Source organism: Varanus komodoensis, unplaced genomic scaffold, assembly GCF_004798865.1.
Source record: "Varanus komodoensis strain SLA01 unplaced genomic scaffold, ASM479886v1 scaffold11, whole genome shotgun sequence".
Classification (NCBI taxonomy): domain Eukaryota; kingdom Metazoa; phylum Chordata; class Lepidosauria; order Squamata; family Varanidae; genus Varanus; species Varanus komodoensis.
In genome coordinates, this window is record NW_025335317.1 from 144,505 (window position 1) to 164,108 (window position 19,604).

The 19,604-nt window shown below is 60.0% G+C and overlaps 1 protein-coding gene across 18 annotated transcripts in view; it reads left to right on the forward strand.

Moving 5' to 3' along the window:
* CAMK2G (calcium/calmodulin dependent protein kinase II gamma) overlaps window positions 1-19,604 on the forward strand; it is a 94,019-nt gene that overhangs the window by 62,589 nt on the left and 11,826 nt on the right. For 4 of the 18 annotated variants that reach the window (XM_044420147.1, XM_044420134.1, XM_044420135.1 and 1 more), the window contains exons 10-18: window positions 600-722; window positions 980-1,063; window positions 1,387-1,429; window positions 2,285-2,325; window positions 6,394-6,426; window positions 12,761-12,829; window positions 14,048-14,092; window positions 15,550-15,598; window positions 17,023-17,136. In XM_044420147.1, the coding sequence (XP_044276082.1) occupies window positions 600-722; window positions 980-1,063; window positions 1,387-1,429; window positions 2,285-2,325; window positions 6,394-6,426; window positions 12,761-12,829; window positions 14,048-14,092; window positions 15,550-15,598; window positions 17,023-17,136 (601 nt within the window). The remainder of the gene's footprint in view (window positions 1-599; window positions 723-979; window positions 1,064-1,386; window positions 1,430-2,284; window positions 2,326-6,393; window positions 6,427-12,760; window positions 12,830-14,047; window positions 14,093-15,549; window positions 15,599-17,022; window positions 17,137-19,604) is intronic. The other 14 variants (XM_044420137.1, XM_044420145.1, XM_044420136.1 and 11 more) reach the window with 7 other exon arrangements.

Here is a 19,604-nt window from a genome sequence, read left to right on the forward strand (position 1 = left end):
ACCAGGCAGGGAAGCCGGTGCGTTCCAGCCTGGGGCCTCTGCCTGTGCCGCTCAGGCCCCAGCTGCCGGCAGGGTCCAGGCTGTGCCTGCAGGGGGTCCCAGGATCCAGCACTTGGACAGGAAGGGGCCGTTGCTGCCTGAAAGCGTTGTGGAAGCCACCAGTCAGAGGAGGCACTCTGACTTCAGCAGACCCGCCTCTGCTCTTCCACTTCTCCGCTTTCTCTACCACGTTTGCAGCAATGCAACTCTGAACCGCTTTTAGGAGGACTGGCGCTTGGGTTAAGGAGGCCACTCCAGTCCTTGTGTGAAGCAAGCCAAATGCCCGTGAACCAGCTGGCACTCCTGCCTCGCACCCGCCACTGAGCTTCAGCAGCCGAAAGAGTGGAGCACGGCTCTGCCTGTGCACCTCGCAGAGGGGGCCCCCCAAAGCCGTGCGGTGCATTGCCCCGTGTGCCTGCTTGGAGCTCCCCCTCAGAGGGATTCTCTTCACGTGTGCCCCAAAGCTGCTGGCCAGAAAAGGAGAGGTTGCAGCGAAAGAGGACGCCACGGGAACCCAGAAACCGCTGAAGGGCCGCTCTCTCTCGCTCTCCTACTTCTAGTTTCCTTCTCCAGAGTGGGACACAGTGACTCCGGAGGCGAAGAACCTAATCAACCAGATGCTGACGATCAACCCAGCCAAGCGCATCACGGCTGACCAGGCCCTGAAGCACCCCTGGGTCTGCGTGAGTTGCGCCCCTCCCTGCTCCCTGCGCCAGACAGGCCCCGGAGCCGCCTGGGCCACCCGCTCGCGCAGGGCCGCCCCCAGGCCGGGTCTCGGGGGTGGCCGTCCCCCGGCGCATCCGCGGCCCGCAGGCTTCTCTGGGGAGCGCTGGCGGGCGGTCAGCGCCGCCTGTGTGCAGTGGGCGTGTGTGTGCGTGCGCGAGGGAGGGCGGGGAGAGCGAGAGAGGGGAAGCCTCACCATGCCGCCCCTGCTTTGCAGCAACGCTCCACCGTGGCCTCCATGATGCATAGGCAGGAGACCGTGGAGTGCCTGCGGAAGTTCAACGCCAGGAGAAAACTGAAGGTGGGTTTGCGGGGAGCCTCCTCTGGCCTCTCCCCAGCTGGATTTCCCGCAGACAGCTATGCGAGACATGGCACGGCCAGAGCGAGCGCCTGGAGTCAGAGCGCTTCCTCAAGGGGGCCTTGGATGGTGCGTGGGACGTTCCTACTTGCCCGCGGCAGGAAAAGAGAGGAAGGGCGCTGCCCTAGTGCGGGGGCAGAGAGCTTCTCTCAGCAAGCTTGAACCCGGGGGCATTGGCCACAGCAAATGGGTGCATCCGCTGACGTGACGTGGACCCGGCCAGTGCTGGCTCGGCGCTCCATTCGGTTTCTCTGTGTGACTTTTAGGGTGCCATCCTCACGACGATGCTGGTATCTCGGAATTTTTCAGGTAGGACTTCCCTTCTTCCCGCACCTTCTGCCCCTCCCTCCTCGTTCATGCAAGCCTGACCCGCTGCACAGGCCGCGAGGGGAAGGCGTGCTCGTGGTCCACAAGCGAATGCGGCTCCGGTCGGAGGACCCTTCCCTGCTTGCCTCCCGCTGGGCAGGCTGCGCCATTCTTTATCCTATTCAAAGATGGCTGGACACGCACAAGGCGGGCACGTCGTGGGCAGAGCCGGCTGGAGCCGGGGGTCAGACTAAATGGCCCGGGAGGCCCCTTCTGACTCGCTCTGCTTCTATGTTATCCGTGGTGGTGATTCTTCGTGACTCAGCCAGGTCCACCTGGACTAATGTTGTAATACCTCATTGGCGTTTGTCAGCCAGAATTGTAATTGGTCCCAAATTCTCATTGTGCAGGAAAACATAAGTATGAAAAAAAGCTTGCAAATGAAAGCTCCCGTGTCTTCTGCCATGCACACCCCCAGCAGGAGCTTGTGACTGGCTGGCTGCCTGTTACGCGTGCCAGAGGGCACTTGGGACGTTTCCACTGCTGGGGGCTTCCCTGAAGAAGCCCCCTGGCCTGGTTCCCTCGCCGCTAGGGCCACCTGCCGCAGTCCGAATTCAGGAGTGCTTTCTGTTGCCTCGTCGGATTTTACTGTTGGCTGAAGCGAAGGGGAATGCGATGCAAACAAGAGATTTCAGGCTCAGGCTCAGGAGGCCAACAGAGTGATCTGGCCTGGCCTCTTGCAGCCACTCAAGCGATACGAGAACTCTCTACTTTCACTTCCAGAAGACGGAACTGGAGGGAAAGAGCACAAGTGTTAACAAAAGGAAGCTCACTCACTTCTCTTGTTTCTCTTTGCAGCTGCCAAAAGCTTACTGAACAAGAAGTCAGATGGAGTAAAGGTAGGTTTTGGATTTTAGCCTGCCCTCTTCCCTTGCAGTCCGCTCCCCAGGAGTAAGTGACCTTATCCAGAAGCCAAGACGCTTTCTGGGTGAGAAAATGCCCTCGTGTGCCCAGCTGGACCACGTGCCCTGCTCCCCGGCAGCGCCCCTGCTGCCAGCGCAGCCGCCTGCAGACGGCTCTGGTGCGGGTGGTTGTGTGAAGCAAGGAAGTGGCCTTTGGTTCCTGCGACCCGTTCTGGAGTGCGTTGTGCTTTTTGATTTCACTTGATTTGCTCGGTGGAGTTGTCGCAGTTGTGGTCACTGCAGGCGGTCTGGGCAGGTGCCTTGAGGGCTCCTTCTACCGACGGGGGTTAGAAATTCCACATTCCTTAGTGGACAATGTTTCATAGTGAGCAAACTTTCAAGGCTGGGAGTTGTTTGGGTTGTTTGATTTACTATTGGGTGCAGGTGTGTAATTAGTTCAAACAGGAAAGGGGATTCCCAAGCCTTTGTGTAGAACTGAAGAAAAGGCCTGGGCAGCCAGGTTGGCCAAGCACCGTGAGGTTTACGGAAGGGACGCTGCGGGCCGGAGAGCCAGGCATCTGCTCGTGGGCACTGGCCGTGCGTGTCGTCTCCTTCTCCGGGCAGCCGTCAGCTTGTCTGGCTCCAGAATTCATCAATGAGGGATCAGCACAAGAGTGAAGAAAATTAAGTGTAGGAACTGGCTTTGCAGAGACAACTTCCATATTTTGAGGAGGGGGGGGGGAATACTGTTAGGCTTGTCCTCCTCCAAGTGTGCATATTTCCAAGTGTGCTTGAAATAGTCTAGAGCCCCCCGTGCCAAGGCTTCTGTGCACAGATGGGCTCCGAATCGCCTGGAGTTCAGTTCCCCTGCATGCAAGGAATTCCCCGTCCAGCAAGATCCCAAAAGGCAGCCCGTTGGCTCCATTGTTGGTGGAGCGTTGTGTGGAGCAGGTGTCCAGCCAGAGCCGCGCACCTGTGCTGGCCTCTGCATGTCTAAATGCACAAGTGCTGAGCTTTGGAACTGGCGCGTGTGCTTTGCACTCCCCGGAGTCCATCTGCCTTTCCCTGGACATACTTGTGCAGGTTTTCTTGATCAGGCCACTGAGCAGGCAGGGCTTTCTGGAGTTCGGCTACACAACTCACTCACAAGATGCTGGGACACGTCACATGCCCCGTAACGGCTGGGTGTATCATGCGAGGCTGATATCCCTGTGCTGCTCGAACGACGTCTGTGCCACTTCTCACGCCGTTTCCTTTTCCTGGGGGCATTTGGAGTTGCTCTTCCGGGGCCAGCAAGTCGTCTCCAACTTGCGGCGAACCTATAGAAGGAAGCCCTTAAAAATGCCCGGGGTACGGTAGCCCTCTCAGCTCTGGCACACTGAGCAGCAACCATCACGCTCTCTCACAGCAAGTAAGACAAATTCTCCCCTCTCCTGGGATAATTAGACTTCACACTTAATCCTATTTTCTATGCTCTTCTGTAACATCACTGCAGGTTTTAGACCTTGCTGAAAAAAGAGGGAAAGTTACGGGGGGAGGATAATGAGGAGAAAAACTGATGTGCAGCTAAATCAAGTTCGGAAATAAAAGTTCATAAAGGGATTGCAGGTGCATGATTTTCTAGAACTCTGTAAATTTTACTTTTTCTGTGGGGTATTTTGATTAGCTGGTTCTCTGCATACAACAAGATAATGTGTGTGAAGTGCTTTAAACATCTGAAAGCAATGTATGCATCTGTTCCCACCTCCTCCAGTCTCTTGTCCTCCAGTTTTATTGGGGGACTAAGTAATCCCCCAACTAATTAGTTGTAATCAGATGGATTACAACTAAGTAATCCATCTGAAGATGGGCTGAAGTGCCTTTTTTCTTTATCTGCTGCCATTACAGGCAGTTTCTTTCTTAGTTCAGTCCAGGTTACCAACAGAATGTTGCTTTCTCCGTCAAGTAGAAATATTTGGCTCCTGTGTGCCAATCCAGAATTCAGAACCTGTTTAGTGGATAGATATTTCCTGATGATAAATCATTTGAAGAACAGGCAATGTAGTTCCGGTAGAAACCAAAACTAAAGAAGAAAGCCCTCCTTTTCTAATATTAAAAAGCTGGAATGTAAGAGATCACTGATTTCTCAGGACCATTGTCCCTTTGGTTTCAGTAAGCTTAGATTCCTCAAAAAAGTGAAGGGCCAGTAGCAACTGGTCCGGCCTGCATCACGAGGCAGCTCTTCTTTCTCCTCTATCTGTGGCAGCCAAGTTCGGAGCAGGGAAGACGTGCCCTTGTCCTGGTCTTCCTCACATCAGAGGGTGCCTTCCTGCCCTTGCCTTGTGGTGGGAAAAGAGCCTCAGCCATGCAGCCTGCTGGGTGATCCTGGGCCAAGCACTGCTTCTTACTCTAACCTATTTCACGGGATTGTGAGATGTGTGGGAACTGAAGGGCAGCTGGGATGCGTGCTCCTCCGAGCTCCTCTGAGGAAGGGCAAAAGGTCGATGCAGTGAGGATGTGCCGCAGGCGCTTGGGGGTCTGGACATGGCCTGCAAGGGCAGCGCTCTTGATTCACGTGGCCAAGCCTATCCAATGCCTTTTCCACCCCTGAAGCCCAGAGCGTGTCCCAGCACGAGACGCTGTCCTTCCCACCGGGCCCAGGAGGGGCCTGAGATGCTTGGACGGCCCAGGAACTCAAGCACCCCGACAGGAAGCTTCCCGGAAGTGTCCACAGGGGCAGCCCCACCACTGAACGCCCCCTTCTGGCCACCTGCCTCATGAGTGCGCCCCAGAAGGACTAGCAGGAGAAGGGATTGGCTTGGCGTTGGACTGGTTAGGAAGGACACTGGCCCTGCAGGGCAGGGGGTGGCACAGATGGGGGTTCGTTTTCTCTGCTGAAGCCGCAAAAGGGCAATAATAGCCACCCGAAAGGGAGGGAAAGCAGCCTCACCTGCGTGCAGCTGTGCAGCAGTCCCGGATTCCTGGGCACGTGAGCGAGGGGGTGCGGCACGGGGCCGGCATGCTTCCTGCTGCCCCCTGCTCTCCCCATCGCCGCCCCCTCCTGCCCCTGCCCACCAGCCTCCATAAGTGGCTCCTTGGTTCTTTCTCTCCCAGCCCAGAATTGCCCCGGGATGGTGTGCCCCCACTCCAGGCCTGCTTCAGCTGCTTCGTGCTGCCCCTCGCCCCAGCGTTGGGGGCAAGAACGCGGCTCGCTGGTGCTGCTGACCACGCTCCTGCGCGGAGAGAGGCCCCATGCCGACTCCGCGTGCCGCCCCCCCAGCATTCCTGCGAGGCGCCTCGTTCCTTGCGCTCGCGTGGCTGCCCTCGCCTGCCGCCGCACCTGACCCACCCAGCCCCTGTGGGAGCGCATGGCCTTTGCAGGGTTCCTTCTGCTTCGCGAATGTTCCCGGGCTCCGTGGGAGCGCAAGGGTCTGCATGAGTTCTGGCGGCCCGGGCCGGGAGGCAGCGGGGGCTTCCAGAGGGCTGCCGCCAGATGACTCCCTTCGGGAAATCGCAGGCGCCCTTTGTCAGGCTGGATGGATCTCCGCGCTGTAATTGTGCCGGCACCGCAGCCCATCTTTCCTGTCCAGCGGATTCATGCGTCCCTCTTCTGCATGGGAGCATCCCTGGTTGCCACGTGCCAGTCTGGGCAGCCGGAACAGGGAGAGCAGAACCCCGTGGGCGGGACCCGCAGCACCGGTGTCTGTTGCCCGTGGCTCCCATCTGAAGCAGGCAAGGGCGGTGTGGCTCGTGGAGCCTCTCGGTGGGGCCTGCGTGCGCTTCGGCCACGGCCGGCCAGCCCGGCTGGAGCCGGCTTGCGAGGAAAGCGCCTGCTGGCTCCCCGCTTCCCTGTCGCGCTGGCTGCGTCTGCTGCTCTCCTGCTGGCCCCGGAATGTGGCGCCTGGGGCTTCCTCCTCTGGCTTTGGGCCACTGGTTCCCGGGAGCCCCGTTTCTGCGAGCCTGCCATGTTCCCGGATGAGCGTGACCGGCTGCAGGCCGCCCGCTGGCCCGCAAGCGCCCTCCTTTTCTTTGCATCTCGTCTCATCACTTCTTTCCTTCTCTTTCCTCCTTCAATGGTGTGCCCAGAAAAGGAAGTCAAGCTCCAGCGTGCATTTGATGGTGAGCACCTCCGGTCAGCGGCCTGTGAACTGTGCCTTCACCACCCCATGCCATGCACGTCCGGCTTGTGCTCATCACCCCACATAGCATGTCTGGGCTGGGGGTGGGGGGGGGAGGGGGAGGGAGGCATCCTGCGCTCGGAAAGGGCCATGTCCTCACAAGAAGGTCATGCTGCCGAGGAAGCCACCGGCAAGGGCTCTGCTTGCTTCCATCAATTGGACACCTTTAAATTCAGCTCTGGATTTTGAGTGAGTTGCGGGAAAGAACTGGATCGGTCGTGCGCACGTTCCCTCTGGCCGCAAGGGCATGGTCTCTGCACCCTGGTGTGGACATGGGCTCCTGGGCGTCCCGTGGCCGAGGGCCGAAGGGGCACGAGAGCCGCCCTCGCTGGGGCCGGGCGGCTCTGCCTGGGCTCGCGGCTGCCGTGAACTTGCACGCCCCCGCGGGGATTCTTTCCCAAGAGCTCTCGGATCCAGAGTTGTGGTTGCCGTTGTCGTTGCCGCTGCTGCCATGGCCGTTGTCTGCCTCTCTTCTTCCTCCCTCGCCCCACCCTCCGCCAGAACCGCGAGAATGTGGTCGGCATTAATCCCAATGTTAGTTGGCATTAATCACGTACCGGGCTGCGCTCCCCTCCATTCCCTCCTCATCTGACTGTGTGTTCTCTCTGGGGCGCGTCAGAGACGGAATAGACTCGTGCGTCGAGAAGCGGATCTCGCTCCTCGCCCTTCCCGTGCTCAGGCCCCCTGCTCCTCCAGGGACATTCCGGCCACGGCTTCCCCAGCGTTCGAACTCCTTCGCGGTAGCTACTTCTTTGGGGTCAAGCGGAATCAAAACTCTAGGGCAGGGCTGGGGAAACTGTTGCTTTCCAGGTGTTGCTGGACTCCCAGCTCCCATCATTCCTGCGAATTTGCCAGGCTGGTGGGTTTGGGAGTCCCAGCAACGGAGGGCCAGGGCTCCCTGCCCTAATGCCGGACTGATTTGTGCAAGGGACGGGGGCTTTCTGCCCCGGATCTGCTTTCTGGTCGTGTAGAAGCAGGGCCGAGGCTAGGGGCGGGCCCCGCACATCCCTTGACCCCTGATCTTCGTGCCCAGGGCTGTCTGCATGCAGCCAGTGCAGAGGCTTGTCAAGAGTGATCTGCCTTCTCTGCGACTGCCTGCTCTGTGCCAGAGAAGGGGGAAGGGGAGGGGGCAAGCGCCTGCCCCCTCCCACCCTGCGGCTGCAGGCAGGCCACCTGCGATGGAACCCAGGGAAAGGGCCGCCCAGACCTGGCCAGGGCCGCCTCTGGGCTCTTTCCCTGAGCACAGGTGCAGTGTGTGTGTGTGTGTGGGGGGGGGTCCTTCCCACTCAAATGCCCCCTTTCCCACGCTCTCTTCTGAGTGGCAGTGCAAGGGAGGGCCTTTCGTGGGTAGAGAAAGCCATGCCGCTCCTCCCCAGCCAGGACATGCCTTGGCGCCAGGCTGTGCGGGGCCGGGGCCGGGGCAGAGGCGTGGCGGGCTCCCCAGGGCCCGTGCCTCCGCCCCCACGGCAGCGCGGCATTATCTTCCCCCAGCACGGTGGGGTGGAGGCCCGGCAGTGAGGAGCCCCACTCACGCCATCCGCTGTGGGTGGTTGCAGCAGCACCGCGGCCTCTCCCGGGCCCCGCGGCATTGCTGCTTGGCTCAGGCCACTGGAGAAACTTCCGGAGGCCAGAAGGGTGTGGCAGAAGGATTCCAGGCCTCTTTCTGGGGGTTGCGGAGGATCAGGCCGGGGCTTGGGAAGTGGCTGTGCAGTGCTCCGGAGCAGCTAGTTCCCGGCCTCTGCTGCAGGAGGAAAATCCGCCATTGTTTCGGAAGGGGGGCAGGCCTCCAGCCAGAGCCTCTGTCCCTGCAGAGCTGGCCTCGTTTCCTGGGCGCAGCCTCTCCGTATCTTCCTGAGGGCAAAGCAGAGGGGCAGATGCTCCATCCGCCAGACGCCGGCTTTCCCCTGCGGCCTCCCAAAGCCTTCCTCCGCCTGCCTCATGGGGCTTTGCCGGCTGCAGTGCCCCGTCCGTGGCGCTTGTCCCTCTGCCACTTTCCCGAGACAGGTTGGCCTCTGGCTGACAGCCCACTTCCGCTCTGAGCCCCTCGGAGAAGGGCGGAGGGGTGTCCTTCTCCGTGGCCCTGCCGGTGGCATTGTCCTTGGGTGCTGTTCCAGTCTGAGGGTTGTGGCAGCTCATGGCGTGGCCAGAAGACGCGCCTGCCCACGGATCCAGGACTTCAGTCCAGAGTCCCCAGCAGGATGACTTAGGACTCTGTTTGCCGGCCCGTGTTGTCCTGAACTCTGGGTGTTGCCCCAGTGAACATGAGAGGGAACTGTGTTTGTGGCCAGGAAAGATGCCTGCCAAGCCAGGCCACCACCAGGGAGTCGAGCTGGCCTGTTTGTGGCATGAATCTCAGAGAGCGGCCACCCCCACCCCCCCCAGAGTGCAAGGGAGCCTGACGGGCTTCCGCCTCTCCCCCCGGGGGCAAGCTGTGGTCCTCCAGCCTGACCTCCCCTGCGCTCCTGCTGGTGACGGGGTCATGTCCTGCTGGAAGTGCCCACTGGCGTCCCACCAGCGCTTTCCAAGCAGACCCATCCGTGGTCGGTTGCAGCAGCATCCCCAGCACCAGGCTCACCCTGGCTGAGCCTCTGGCCTGTGCGAGGGCAGAGGAACAGAGGGCAGATCCTGGGCTGCGGCGCCACGTGGATCAAGGTTCCCCGGTCAAGTCCTGGGAGCTTGCCCTCCGGCAACAGCTTCCTTGCCCACTCCTGGTGCTTCCTTAGGTGGCGAGAGGGAGCTCACCTGATACGCGGAGGCTGGGGGGCAGTGGTGGGGCAGCCGCGTTGCTCAGGCGCAGGTCTGGCTGCTCCTGCGTCTTCTAGTGACGTCCCGCCAACAGGGTGCACAGCAGTACCTGGAAGGTATCCATGGCTTGGCAAAGGACAGCTGTAGGTGGAGGTGGGGTAAGGTGTTCGGGCAATTCTAGATTTCCTGCAGAAAATCCTCAGAGGAGACTTTAAAGCAGTCACAATGGAGTGCCGAGTGGCTATCTTGACATGGCAGCTTGGCAGTGGAGCCCTTTCTGACCACCTTGTGTCCGCAGCTGTAATGAAACCGAGAAACACAGAAAGAGCGTGCGTCAGAAGGGGCCTCCCGGGCCACCTAGTCTGGCCCCGGCTCCAGCCGGCCCCGCTCACGGTGCCTCCTGCCACTCCCCTGCCCAGCAGGCACCTCGCTCTTGCGCTCTTCCACCTGCTCAGACAGCCCCGTCCATCCTGCGGAGGGGCAGGAGGGGTGGGCAGCTGGGCCGCGTCCAGGTGACCGAGTGAAGGTGCTCAGGCAGAGCACGGGAACCAGGGTGCCTTGGGAAAGGAGGGAGGCCTCTCAGTGCTTGTGGGAGGAGGTGGGGGGCTGCTTGATCTTGTCAGGGGCGACAGGCAGAATGAGCAGGCCAGGGGCCTTCAAGATGGTCTTCCAGCCATCCAGCCCTCAAGCAGCAGGAGCCACCCAGGGGTGGAGTCAAAAACTTTTTGGAAAGGGAGGGCAGAAAGAGCACTTCGGTTGGCAGTCAGCTCTTTACGTTCGGCAGAGGGTTCCCCCATGTTTCAGTGAGAATGCTGCTTTGATTTATGCTAATCTGTAGGCTGCTGAGTTTTCATAACCAGGCTGAATTTCTGACATCTCACCTCACCTGAGGCTGCTGGAGAGGAAGGAGGGGGGAAGACTCTGTTCTCAGCATCCCCAGTCTTGCAGTCTTAACGGGGAGCATTCTTGCGTTGAAGTTCAGATCTTGAGCCTGCAGACCCCTTTTCCGTGGAAGCCGTTTTCTGCTGCAAGGGGTTCGGAGTGAGGTTTGCAGGGACATGGCAGGAGGCTGGTCAGACAATCCTCAAGTCGGGAGTGTTATTCACGAGCTCCTTTCAGTTGAACAGCAAGAGAAGGGCTGGCCCAGCTTGCATATGAAGATAGCTCTTAGGCTGTGTATGGGTGGAATGGTCAACTGACGATCGGATTTCCCTGCATTAACCTCCTCCTGGCAGGCAGCCCGTGTTCAGGACGTCTCATGTCTCCCACGCTGGCTTCTGAACCTGGGCAAGTACTTTCCGGCAGGGAAGTATTCCTCTGTGATGCGCCTGTAGGGTCCAGGCAGATCCTTTTGGACTCCATCCCGCCGGCATCCCTGGGCTTCCTCTAGCACTTGGCCGGGTCCTGCAGAGCAAGCCAAGTCAGGAGGAGATCCAGAAGCGCCCCTCGGCCCCAGCCGTGCAACCAGCAGCCGGCCCCATCGAGGGGGGCCCCGGGCGCAGGAGGGGGCGCTGCCAGGCCCCATCCCTGGAGGCCAGCCCCCTCCCCTGCTCGCTGCTGCCAGCAACAGCAGTGGGCAGGCAGGAGGGGCACCCCTGTGTGGCCCACGGGGCTCGGCTCCCGGCAAGCACCCCCAAATGCTGGGAGTGCTTGCCAGGCGCTCAGGCGCAGAGCGCTGCAGGGCAGACCGGTGTCCCGGAGAACATGGCTGCCTCGCCCCTCCCTGTCACACGTGCCACTTGATGCAGTGCCATCTCTAAGCAGCTCACTTCTTCTGCGGGAAGACAAAATGGCTGCAGTTTCAAGGGTGGATCATGGGTAAATAGTCCAACACCCTTACCATTTGCCATGCTGCTTGGGGACAATGGGGGTTGTCATCTGTCACCCCAAACACCTGGAAAGCACCGGGTTGCTTCCCGCAGGGCTGGACCAGATCCATGCCTACCTTTTCGAACCAGTGCCTTATGCCACTGGTGTCTGTCTGCAGGCCTGCCCACTTTAAATTGCCTGGTTTCTTTGGATAGTTTTGCGTCTCCTTCACTGCAGATACTCCACTCAGCTGAAGTTGGCTGTATAGCAAGTTGTCGTCAGCTTCTGCACCACCCCTTATCCAAACCTCTCTGGTTGGTTGTGTAAATGGTCTCCCTGGTCTGCTCACTTCGGAGCCTGGTGCTTGGGTCATTGGAGCTGGCCTGTGCTGCCCCGGGTGCATTTTCCCAAAGAGGAGGATCACGCAAGGACAGTCTGAGTCTTGCTGGACGCACCTCCCGAGCTCGGCCTGCACGCTTCCGCTGCATCCGAATGCTAGTCAGGCCTCTGAAGCTGGGCATTTATTTCCTGGCAACGCATATTCTGGGAGCCTGGCACTCTGTGGTAGCAATGCAGCTGGTGTCCTTGAGCCAGCCAGCCAGCCAGCCAAACGCCATTGTGACTTAGCATGATGGGATCTGAAAGTGCAGGGAGAAAACGCGAGATTTCGACTCCAGCTCATTTGACCATGAATAGCCTCTATCAGAAGAGTAGGTGATCCTGTGGGGAAGCCAGTGACGCACTGGGCTCCCCAGCCCACCTGGGAGAGTTCCTGGGGTGCCCTGTGCAGCCAGGCTGGTCTCTGACGCATCACGGAGAGACCGCAGCGCACCTGTTTCAGCCTTTGCACTGGTCACCAGCGTGTTCCCGGATGCGGTGCAAGGCCTTGGTGAGGGCTTCAAAGGTCATTGCTATGGATGTCCATGGCTTAGGCCCACATTGCCTTCAGGAGCACCTTTGCTCCTTCCTCCCTGTGAAGACCCTCTGGGGATGATCTCCGGAAGGGGCTGCCCTGCGGTGACTGTCAGCCGCCCAGACGACTTCCTCGGCAGCTGTCCCTGCGCCGCAGGATGGTCTGCCAGGAGAGATCCTCTGCTTCTCCGAATCCCCGTCTTTAAGAGGGAGTTAAAAACGCCTCTCTTCTGACAGGCCTTCCAAGATGAGTTCTCATGTCAGCTTTATTTATTATGCTGTATTAGTCAACGTTGCTCCCCGCTGGTTTAATTTCTTGTAAACTGCCCAGAGCCTGTGGGGCAGTGGAGACATAGCAAGATACTACGAGTGCCGCTCTTCATCCCGCCGCAGCCTCGCAGTTTCTGAATAAGCCCAGCAACTGGCTTGCTTTATCCAACACGTGGGGCTCATCTGAGGGTGTTCCCTTGCCCTGTCCGCACCACGTGCACACGCACACACACGGCCCTGGCCGAGTTAATACTCTGGCCTCGGCGACGTCGTTTCCTGCCGGTTCACTTCTGGACCAACCATCTCTCCATCTCCTCTTCTTCTGCCAGTCCTCTTTCATCTTCCATGTGTGTTTGGAGATAATCTTCGCCTTAGAAGATGACGCAGTGGCAGCGCCTGCCTTTCTCCCTCTTCCCTCGTAGGGATGACTTGGGAGGGGACAGAGCTGATAAGCGAATTGGCAGCGATAGTAATGCAATGTTTTGATGACTGTTGCCCAGCCGGGCAGTGGGGAAGTAACCGTCTGTTTTTTGTCCTAGCCGCAGACCAACAGCAAGGCCAGTGTAGTAAGCCCAGCCAAAGACACGCCCCCAGTGCAGATGTCCATGGTATCTTCCCAGCCATGTCTTTGTCCTTGTGTGCTCTTGACTGTCGGTTCGCCAGAATGCTGCCTGTGCTGCTCTGTGTGCTGGCTTCGCCGTGCCCGTGCCCTGGCCGGGGACCGCCGCGCTCCGGCCCATGCGAGGAAGCGGGGCAGGCCGGGCGGGGGCCGGGCGGGGGCCTGCAGCTTGTCCGGCGGCCCCGCAGTCATCCCGCCTGATGCGCGACTGCGAGGGGGCGATGACAGGCTCTCGGGGGCATCCAGTCTCCAGGACAGGGAGGGAGGGCGTCCCTCCTGGTCCCGGCTGGCCCTGGGGGTTTCGGGGCTCTCCCCTTGCAGGCCCGGTGCGCTCGGCCGCTCAGCAGAAGGACCTGGTGGCTCCGCCATGCGGCTTAAGCGGCAGCAGCTGCAGTGCCGGCACTGGGTGGGGGGTGGCCAGGATGGGCCAGAAACGCTCGGCAGTGGGGCCAGTGCCAGGGCTTAGCAGGGGCTGGTGGAGACTGGATAGTTGCCCCTCACTCTGTCTCGTGCTTAGAGGCTTATTCCTCCTCTTGGGACACTTCATGATCTGAATCCCCTCCACACTGCATGCCCTCACACCCTGGTCCCCTGAGCTTCAACTCTTACGATGCTCAACCATCCCCCTTCTATTTTTACGGAAAGCTGCTCATTTCGGAAATTCTGTTTGAACCCTGTGTGTGATGCCGCACTGAGAGGGTGCCATAGCTGCCAGTTTTGTGGGGAAGTTATGAATGTCCCTCGAGAGAGAGAGAAATAAAGCCAATAGGCCCCGTGGGGGAAGCCCAGAGACAAAGCCCTACCCCGGGGCTCTTTGTTCGGGCTGCAGGGTGCGATGCCGGCTGCCCAGAATCCATCAGCAGCACCTTTCCTAGTTAGTTGCCAGGGTTTAATCAGGCTTTTTCTTGAGCATCACTAGATGTCTTCCATGCTGTGCCAAGTTCATGAGGTAAATTGGGGTGTGGAGAGGCTCATGCGTATGGCTTTGTCTCCGTGCGGTTTGGCTACTGCCGTGGGGCTTGTCGCTTCCAGAACCCTTCCTTGGTCCTGCGTGGGGAGCGGGAGCCGAGTAATCGGAGCAGCTTCTAGGATGGAGGTGTCTGTGCTTCTTCTCGTTTGTCACTTTGCTTTTCCAGCAGACGCCACCCAGCGGGAGAAAAGCTTGGAGCACGAATCTGATTCTTTATTTCTGTCCTCTTTCAATTAGGAACCACAAACAACCGTCGTCCACAATGCTAACGATGGCATAAAGGTGAGGAGAGGCTCGCCATGGCCTCCGTCTCGTCGTGCGGGGCGCACCCCCTTCCCATGCCCTCCGCTGGGCCTCCCAGGGGGCATCCGGGCGAGCAGGCTGGGTGCAGTCTGGTCTGGTCTGTGTGAGCCCCCCAGGCACTCCACCAGCCCCCGCGGACTCCCTCCGCCAGCTGGATTTCTGGCTCACGCGTTCGATAAGCCCTGCACGCGAGCGATGATGCCCGGGAGAGGGTTGGGGCAGTGCCTTGGGTCCCGGGGGGCACGGCAGCCTGCCCCCGGCAGAGTCCCGTGGGGCAGAGCAACTCCCATCCCGGCATTTTTGTGCTCTGCTCTCTCCTCTTCTTGCCACCAGCGGCCGAAGGATCATGGGGGTGGGATGAGCAACGCCCCTTTTCTCCCAAATCCCGGAGGGGGAGGTCCGCGTGGTGCCAGCAGCAGGCGGGTGGGCCGGGGGGGGCTGCTCGTCCTGGCGAGCAGTCGCAGCGTTTTGCTGCCTGCGTCCCCCTCCGTCCCAGTGAGTGCTTCTTGCTTGCATAAGGGCATGTGCCTGGTATCCTGCCCTCTCCCTCGCATGAGGCCCCTTTGGGAAAATCTCTTGAAAGAAAAGGGGTCAGACCTGCCTACAAGATGCTCGAATTTAGTGGCTTCCTGCCGCTGCCTCCGGGGTCACCCTCCCATCGCCCACTTTTTTCTGCCACACTTGATCAAGCATATCAGGATACGGATGGATGCCTGGATGCTGCTGGGCGTAATGCAACATTCGCTCAGGAGTAACTTAAAAATTGGCACTCCAGTTCCGAGCGTTGGGGTCCCAGCACTGTCCCAGTCTCAGAGCTCGAAGCCCGCACTGTCCTGCCCTCCTGCCCCACCCCATGCTGTCGGGGGCCATAAGATTCATTAATGGATTTATGACGTCTGTATTAGATTTATATTCTGCTTTTTTCCTGTAACAAACTCCAAGTGACTTTCCTCCTCCTCCTCCTGCTCGCCATCTTATCCCCACAGCAGCAGCCCTGTGAGGCCGCCTGGGCTGAGAGCCTGTGTCTGGGCCAGGGGCACCCTGCTGGCCCCGTGGCCGAGTGGGCTCCAGGGCCAGGCTGTCTGAGCCCCCGCGGCTCACTTGCCACCCCCTCAGGCCTAGCAGCCCAGCGTGGAGGCGCATCCGCAGCTAGCGCAGCAGGGTGGGCACGCCTTTCGTGGTCTCCCCCGCGGCTGGCCTCGTGAGGAGGCAGGCAAGCATGCACGGGCCTGCCGGGTCAGCGGCTGGGCCCCCGGGGCAGCCCCGTGGCTCTTGCCATGGTGGTCTGCCCACCACGAGGGCGCAGGCGGCTGCAGCCAGGTTGGTCTGCAGCTCGGCCTCCTTCCTTGCGGTTTGCATCCCTGCCACCCGCATCCTTCACACCAGGCTGCTGCTCCTGCAGACGCTGACCTTCCCCCTTCCTTCCGACTCCGCAGGGCTCCACGGAGAGCTGCAACACCACCACAGAAGACGAGGACCTGAAGGGTAGGTGTCTCAGGCGAGTGGGCGAGGGAGCGGGCTCTTCCCAGCCTCCATAGCTGCGTAACCTGAACCAGCCGGTCTTGCCAGGGATCCGCCGGGTCGGGAGGGGCCAGGTCCTGCACTTGCTGCCGCCACGCCCTGGCAAGGGTCCTGCCAGGAGGAGCCCGGCCTGAGCTGTGAGCTGACCTCGCGGCACAGTCAGCTGGCGCAGCGCCTCCAAGGGGCTGAGCCCCTGAGCAGGCAGCACCGCAGCGGGGGGCGGGGGGGCTGGGCCATATCCGGCCCCTTGAAAACGGTCCTGTCCCCTCCCCATTGTAGTCGCAGCAGAAAGCAGCTGGGGGTGAGCAGTGCTGACCGGTGGGGTGCGGCAGCAGGCTGCGTGTGGGGCAGAGTCCTCGGCCCGCCGCGTCTCGCCCCGCTGCTGGAGTGGCCGGTGGCAGACTCTGCACCTTCTGGTTGCTCAAGGAAACGACCTGAAGGAGCAGCAAAAGAGGAGCTCCTTTCTGGTGAGAAGGTCGGCTCCTCTGCCCCTTTGCACAGGGTTCCTCCACATGCTGTGCCAGCTTCGTTGTGAGGTGGACATTTGAGCTTCTGCAGGGAAAACCTGTTTGGCAAGGAATGCAGCAGCGGCTGAAAAAAGCAGTCCCGTGGGGACGCTGTGAAGTGCAGCCAGCAGCAGGCTGCTGGGGCACACGCCTCTGGGGAGAGAGCTCTCCGGGCGGGGTGGGCCAAACGGGCCGCCGTCAGAGAGCCGCGAAGGCCGCGGCAACCGGGACCCTGGAGGCCCGCGGAGTGGGCAGTGCTCGGCCAGGGCCCTGAACCGGAAGCGGCTGGCTTCGTGCCCCGCCCATGCCGACGTCACATTTCGAGGGATGCTCCAAAGCAGCTAAGGGGAGGCCACGTCTTCAGACCATGTGGCAACTTTGAAGGCCCACCGCAGGGCTGGAGCTGCAGGGAGAGGGCGCCGAAGGAGCCTCGGCCAGCCCCTTTCCCTGCGAACGGCGTTCCTTCTTTGGCAAAGCAGACGCTGAAGTCGCTGGCCAAGCCTTGTGGCAGCGCTTCCCTTCCAGGGTCACACAAACATGAAGCTGGACCATTTGGCTGAAGCTGGGCCATCTGATCCGGCAGTCTGGAGCGAGTGAGTTGCCGGACTCCTCATGCTCAGGAAGGAGCACTTTTAAGAGTTAGCAGGGGGCACTGAGCAGACGGGAAGGCGTGGCGCACCTTCCGGTGTTGGGTGAAAGAGCAGCTGTGCGGGGAAGCCGCCTGAGGCCAGCTTGGCAAGATTCACCAGCGGGATCTTTGTGCAGAATGTTCTCGTTGCTTTGCCGTGTCCCGTTCCTTTTTTTACGGACTGTCCATTGTTCTTGCTTCTGTTTCCGTGTGGCTGCGTGTGCGTGGGCACCTTTACTCTGTTGCCCTGCAAGTGCCCCCTCTCTCCAGCGGGGATGGCAGTTCAGTGCTTGAAGGACGGCGTCCCTGTGAGAGCAGAACCCAAGCCGAGTCCGTGGGGTCCCAGCTTTCGCTCTGTTACTCAGCCAGTAAGTCCAGGGGTGTCTTTCCCAGTTCCCGCTCCCTGCCTTGGCACCCCCCTCCCATTTTCTGCCTTCTCTGCTCCTGCAACCATCGCTCCGGAAAACGATTTCCATTCCAAGACTTCGGGTTTTTAATCCAAGTCATCTTCTTTCCTTGCTCATGAAACAGTTCCCAGAGAGATCCCCTTTTCTCTTCTCCTGCACCCCATAAAATGAAACCACCATCATTCCTTGTTTTCCTTTGGTAGATGCCAGTTCTTTCTTTGTGATTGTGTAGCAATTGCACATGACTCTTGATGTGATCTGTGTTGTTTCGGCACGCAAGTGTGGCTCTTGCCAGAGGGGACGCACTGGAAGCGTCATCCTGTAAGGGTTCCTGTGGCTGGCTTCTTTCCTGCAAGGAAAGCACTAGTGCAGAGACAAGCGTGAAAGCAGATGCCCAGTGACACGAGGCATGATCGCAGGGAGGTGCGTTTCGCGCCACACGCCCGCATGGGGAACCGGCTGCGAATCCCAGCTGGCTGTTCCAGTTCTCGGGCATGGAGCAGACGGCACAGTGCACCTTCTTTGCAAACGACTGTTCCTGCACCGACCTGAGAACCTTTCCAGCATGTGTAGAAAGAGCACCATATGCAAAATGGCTCTCTGGAGGGAGGTGAAAAACCAGGGCTGAGCTGAAGGGATCTCTAAAGGCTGTTTTCATGGAATTATCGAAAGGCACCCATTTCGTGCTTTCAGCGCCCCCTCCGAATCTCTGCTATTGTTTGCTCAGGTTCCAGCTGCGAGAAGCGAGCACGTGGGAGTGTCCTAGCACATTTTTTCTGGACTCCTGATCCAGGCATGGCGTGCACTCCGGCTGTTTCAAGCCCAAGAAGCGGAGGAGCGGGGCACCGCTGGAGTATTCCAGCTGGCTGGAGCTGGCTGAGCAGACATTCAGCAGAGCCCTGGTCAGTCTCCGGGCCACGAGCTGATAGGGCTGCTGACCCCCCTGTCCTGGGCTCCCAGGCAGTGGCCTTGGGCCGGAGGAGCTGCCAAGAGGGTCTGCAGGAGGGAGGCCGGACTCCCTGGCCACGTCCAGGAGGATGCTTGGAAGCACACCGGCTTTCTCGGGGGCTTCTGTCTTTAAGACGGGTCACAGCTGGGCCATTTTTAAGCAGAAAGAAAATTGGTGCAAATTGCACTGTATGGGTGGACTGAAAATGGAAAATCACATCGCTCCACCATGATCCACACAAATTGCGCTAGATCCGCATTGTTTTCTGCTTCCAGTTTGTGCAAAAAGCGCCATTTGTGCACATTTCCTTAGTGACGTCGGGCTTTCTTTTAATAGGCAGAGCACGGCCCACCTTAGAGAGGAAGCCCTGTGAGGGGGCACAGCTGGCACCATGGTCGGCCAGTGCCAGGACAGAGCCACTAACAGGATTCTTGGGGTGACTCCATTTTCACGCCCCCCCCAGCTCTGCCTGAGCTGTGAGTCCGTCTGCTCAGGGGCGGCCTGGCCCCGGTCCGACGGCTGGAAAGCGTCCTGGGGCTGAGCCGGCTGTGTCCCTGCAGTGTTGGGGCAAACAGCAGCGATCGCTTTCTTTTCTTGCTGGAAAAATCCCTCCTGCCTGGAACACAGGGGGCTTGGGCTCCGGGCAAGCAGGAGCCGTGCTCGGCCGCCACGTCCTGTCCGCTTCCTGCTGGGGAGCCCGAGGGAGCTGGAGGCCCCTCCGTGGGGCTTCCCTTGCCCGCACTGTGATTGTGAGCGGGGTGTCCATCCTGGGTCATGATTCCCTTCAGCTGCTCTTGAAGCAGCCAGCTTGCAGAACAAGGCAATGAACATGCCGGTTTTGCACGACTCGTTTTGCTGCCTGGAGTCCCATTGCACTGAGGTGGCAGGAGCTGCAAGGCAGGCGCAGCGGGTGGGACCCGCACAGGACACGGAGGCTGTGCCCCTCTTTCCACACTGCTTTGCACGTGGTCCCCAGCACCCGCTGAGCAGGGCCTGCATGAATGCGCAGGGATGAGGCCGGCAGGCGTGGTGGCACCTCCAGACGTGTCCACTCGGAGTTCCCGTCCGCTGCCTGGAGACAGGAAGCATGTGCAGGAACCTCTCAAGGATTCTTCAGCGCCCTGCGTCACTCGCGGAGCAGCGGCAGAGTTGTTCCTCACTCCTTCGGAGTCACTGAGGCAGCGCCCACAGGGCACCCAGGACGTTTCCCACCCAGGCCTTCGCCAGGCCTGGTCCTGCTCTGCTTGAGCACGGCTGTCGATTCCCCAGCATCCTTCCCGGACGATCCCGCTAAGAAAGTAGCTTTGGCGAAGAGGTGCTGGTTTGCTCCAGCACGGTTCTGGAGGACGGATGCCTGCCATGGGGTGCACATTCTCAGTGCAAAGCTATTGCCAAGTCTTTGGTTTTCTCCCGGAAAGTGGAGCTGCTGCCAAGACCTGTGAGCTGGCCTGGAAGCCCTGCCGTGTGGGGCCGGGGATCC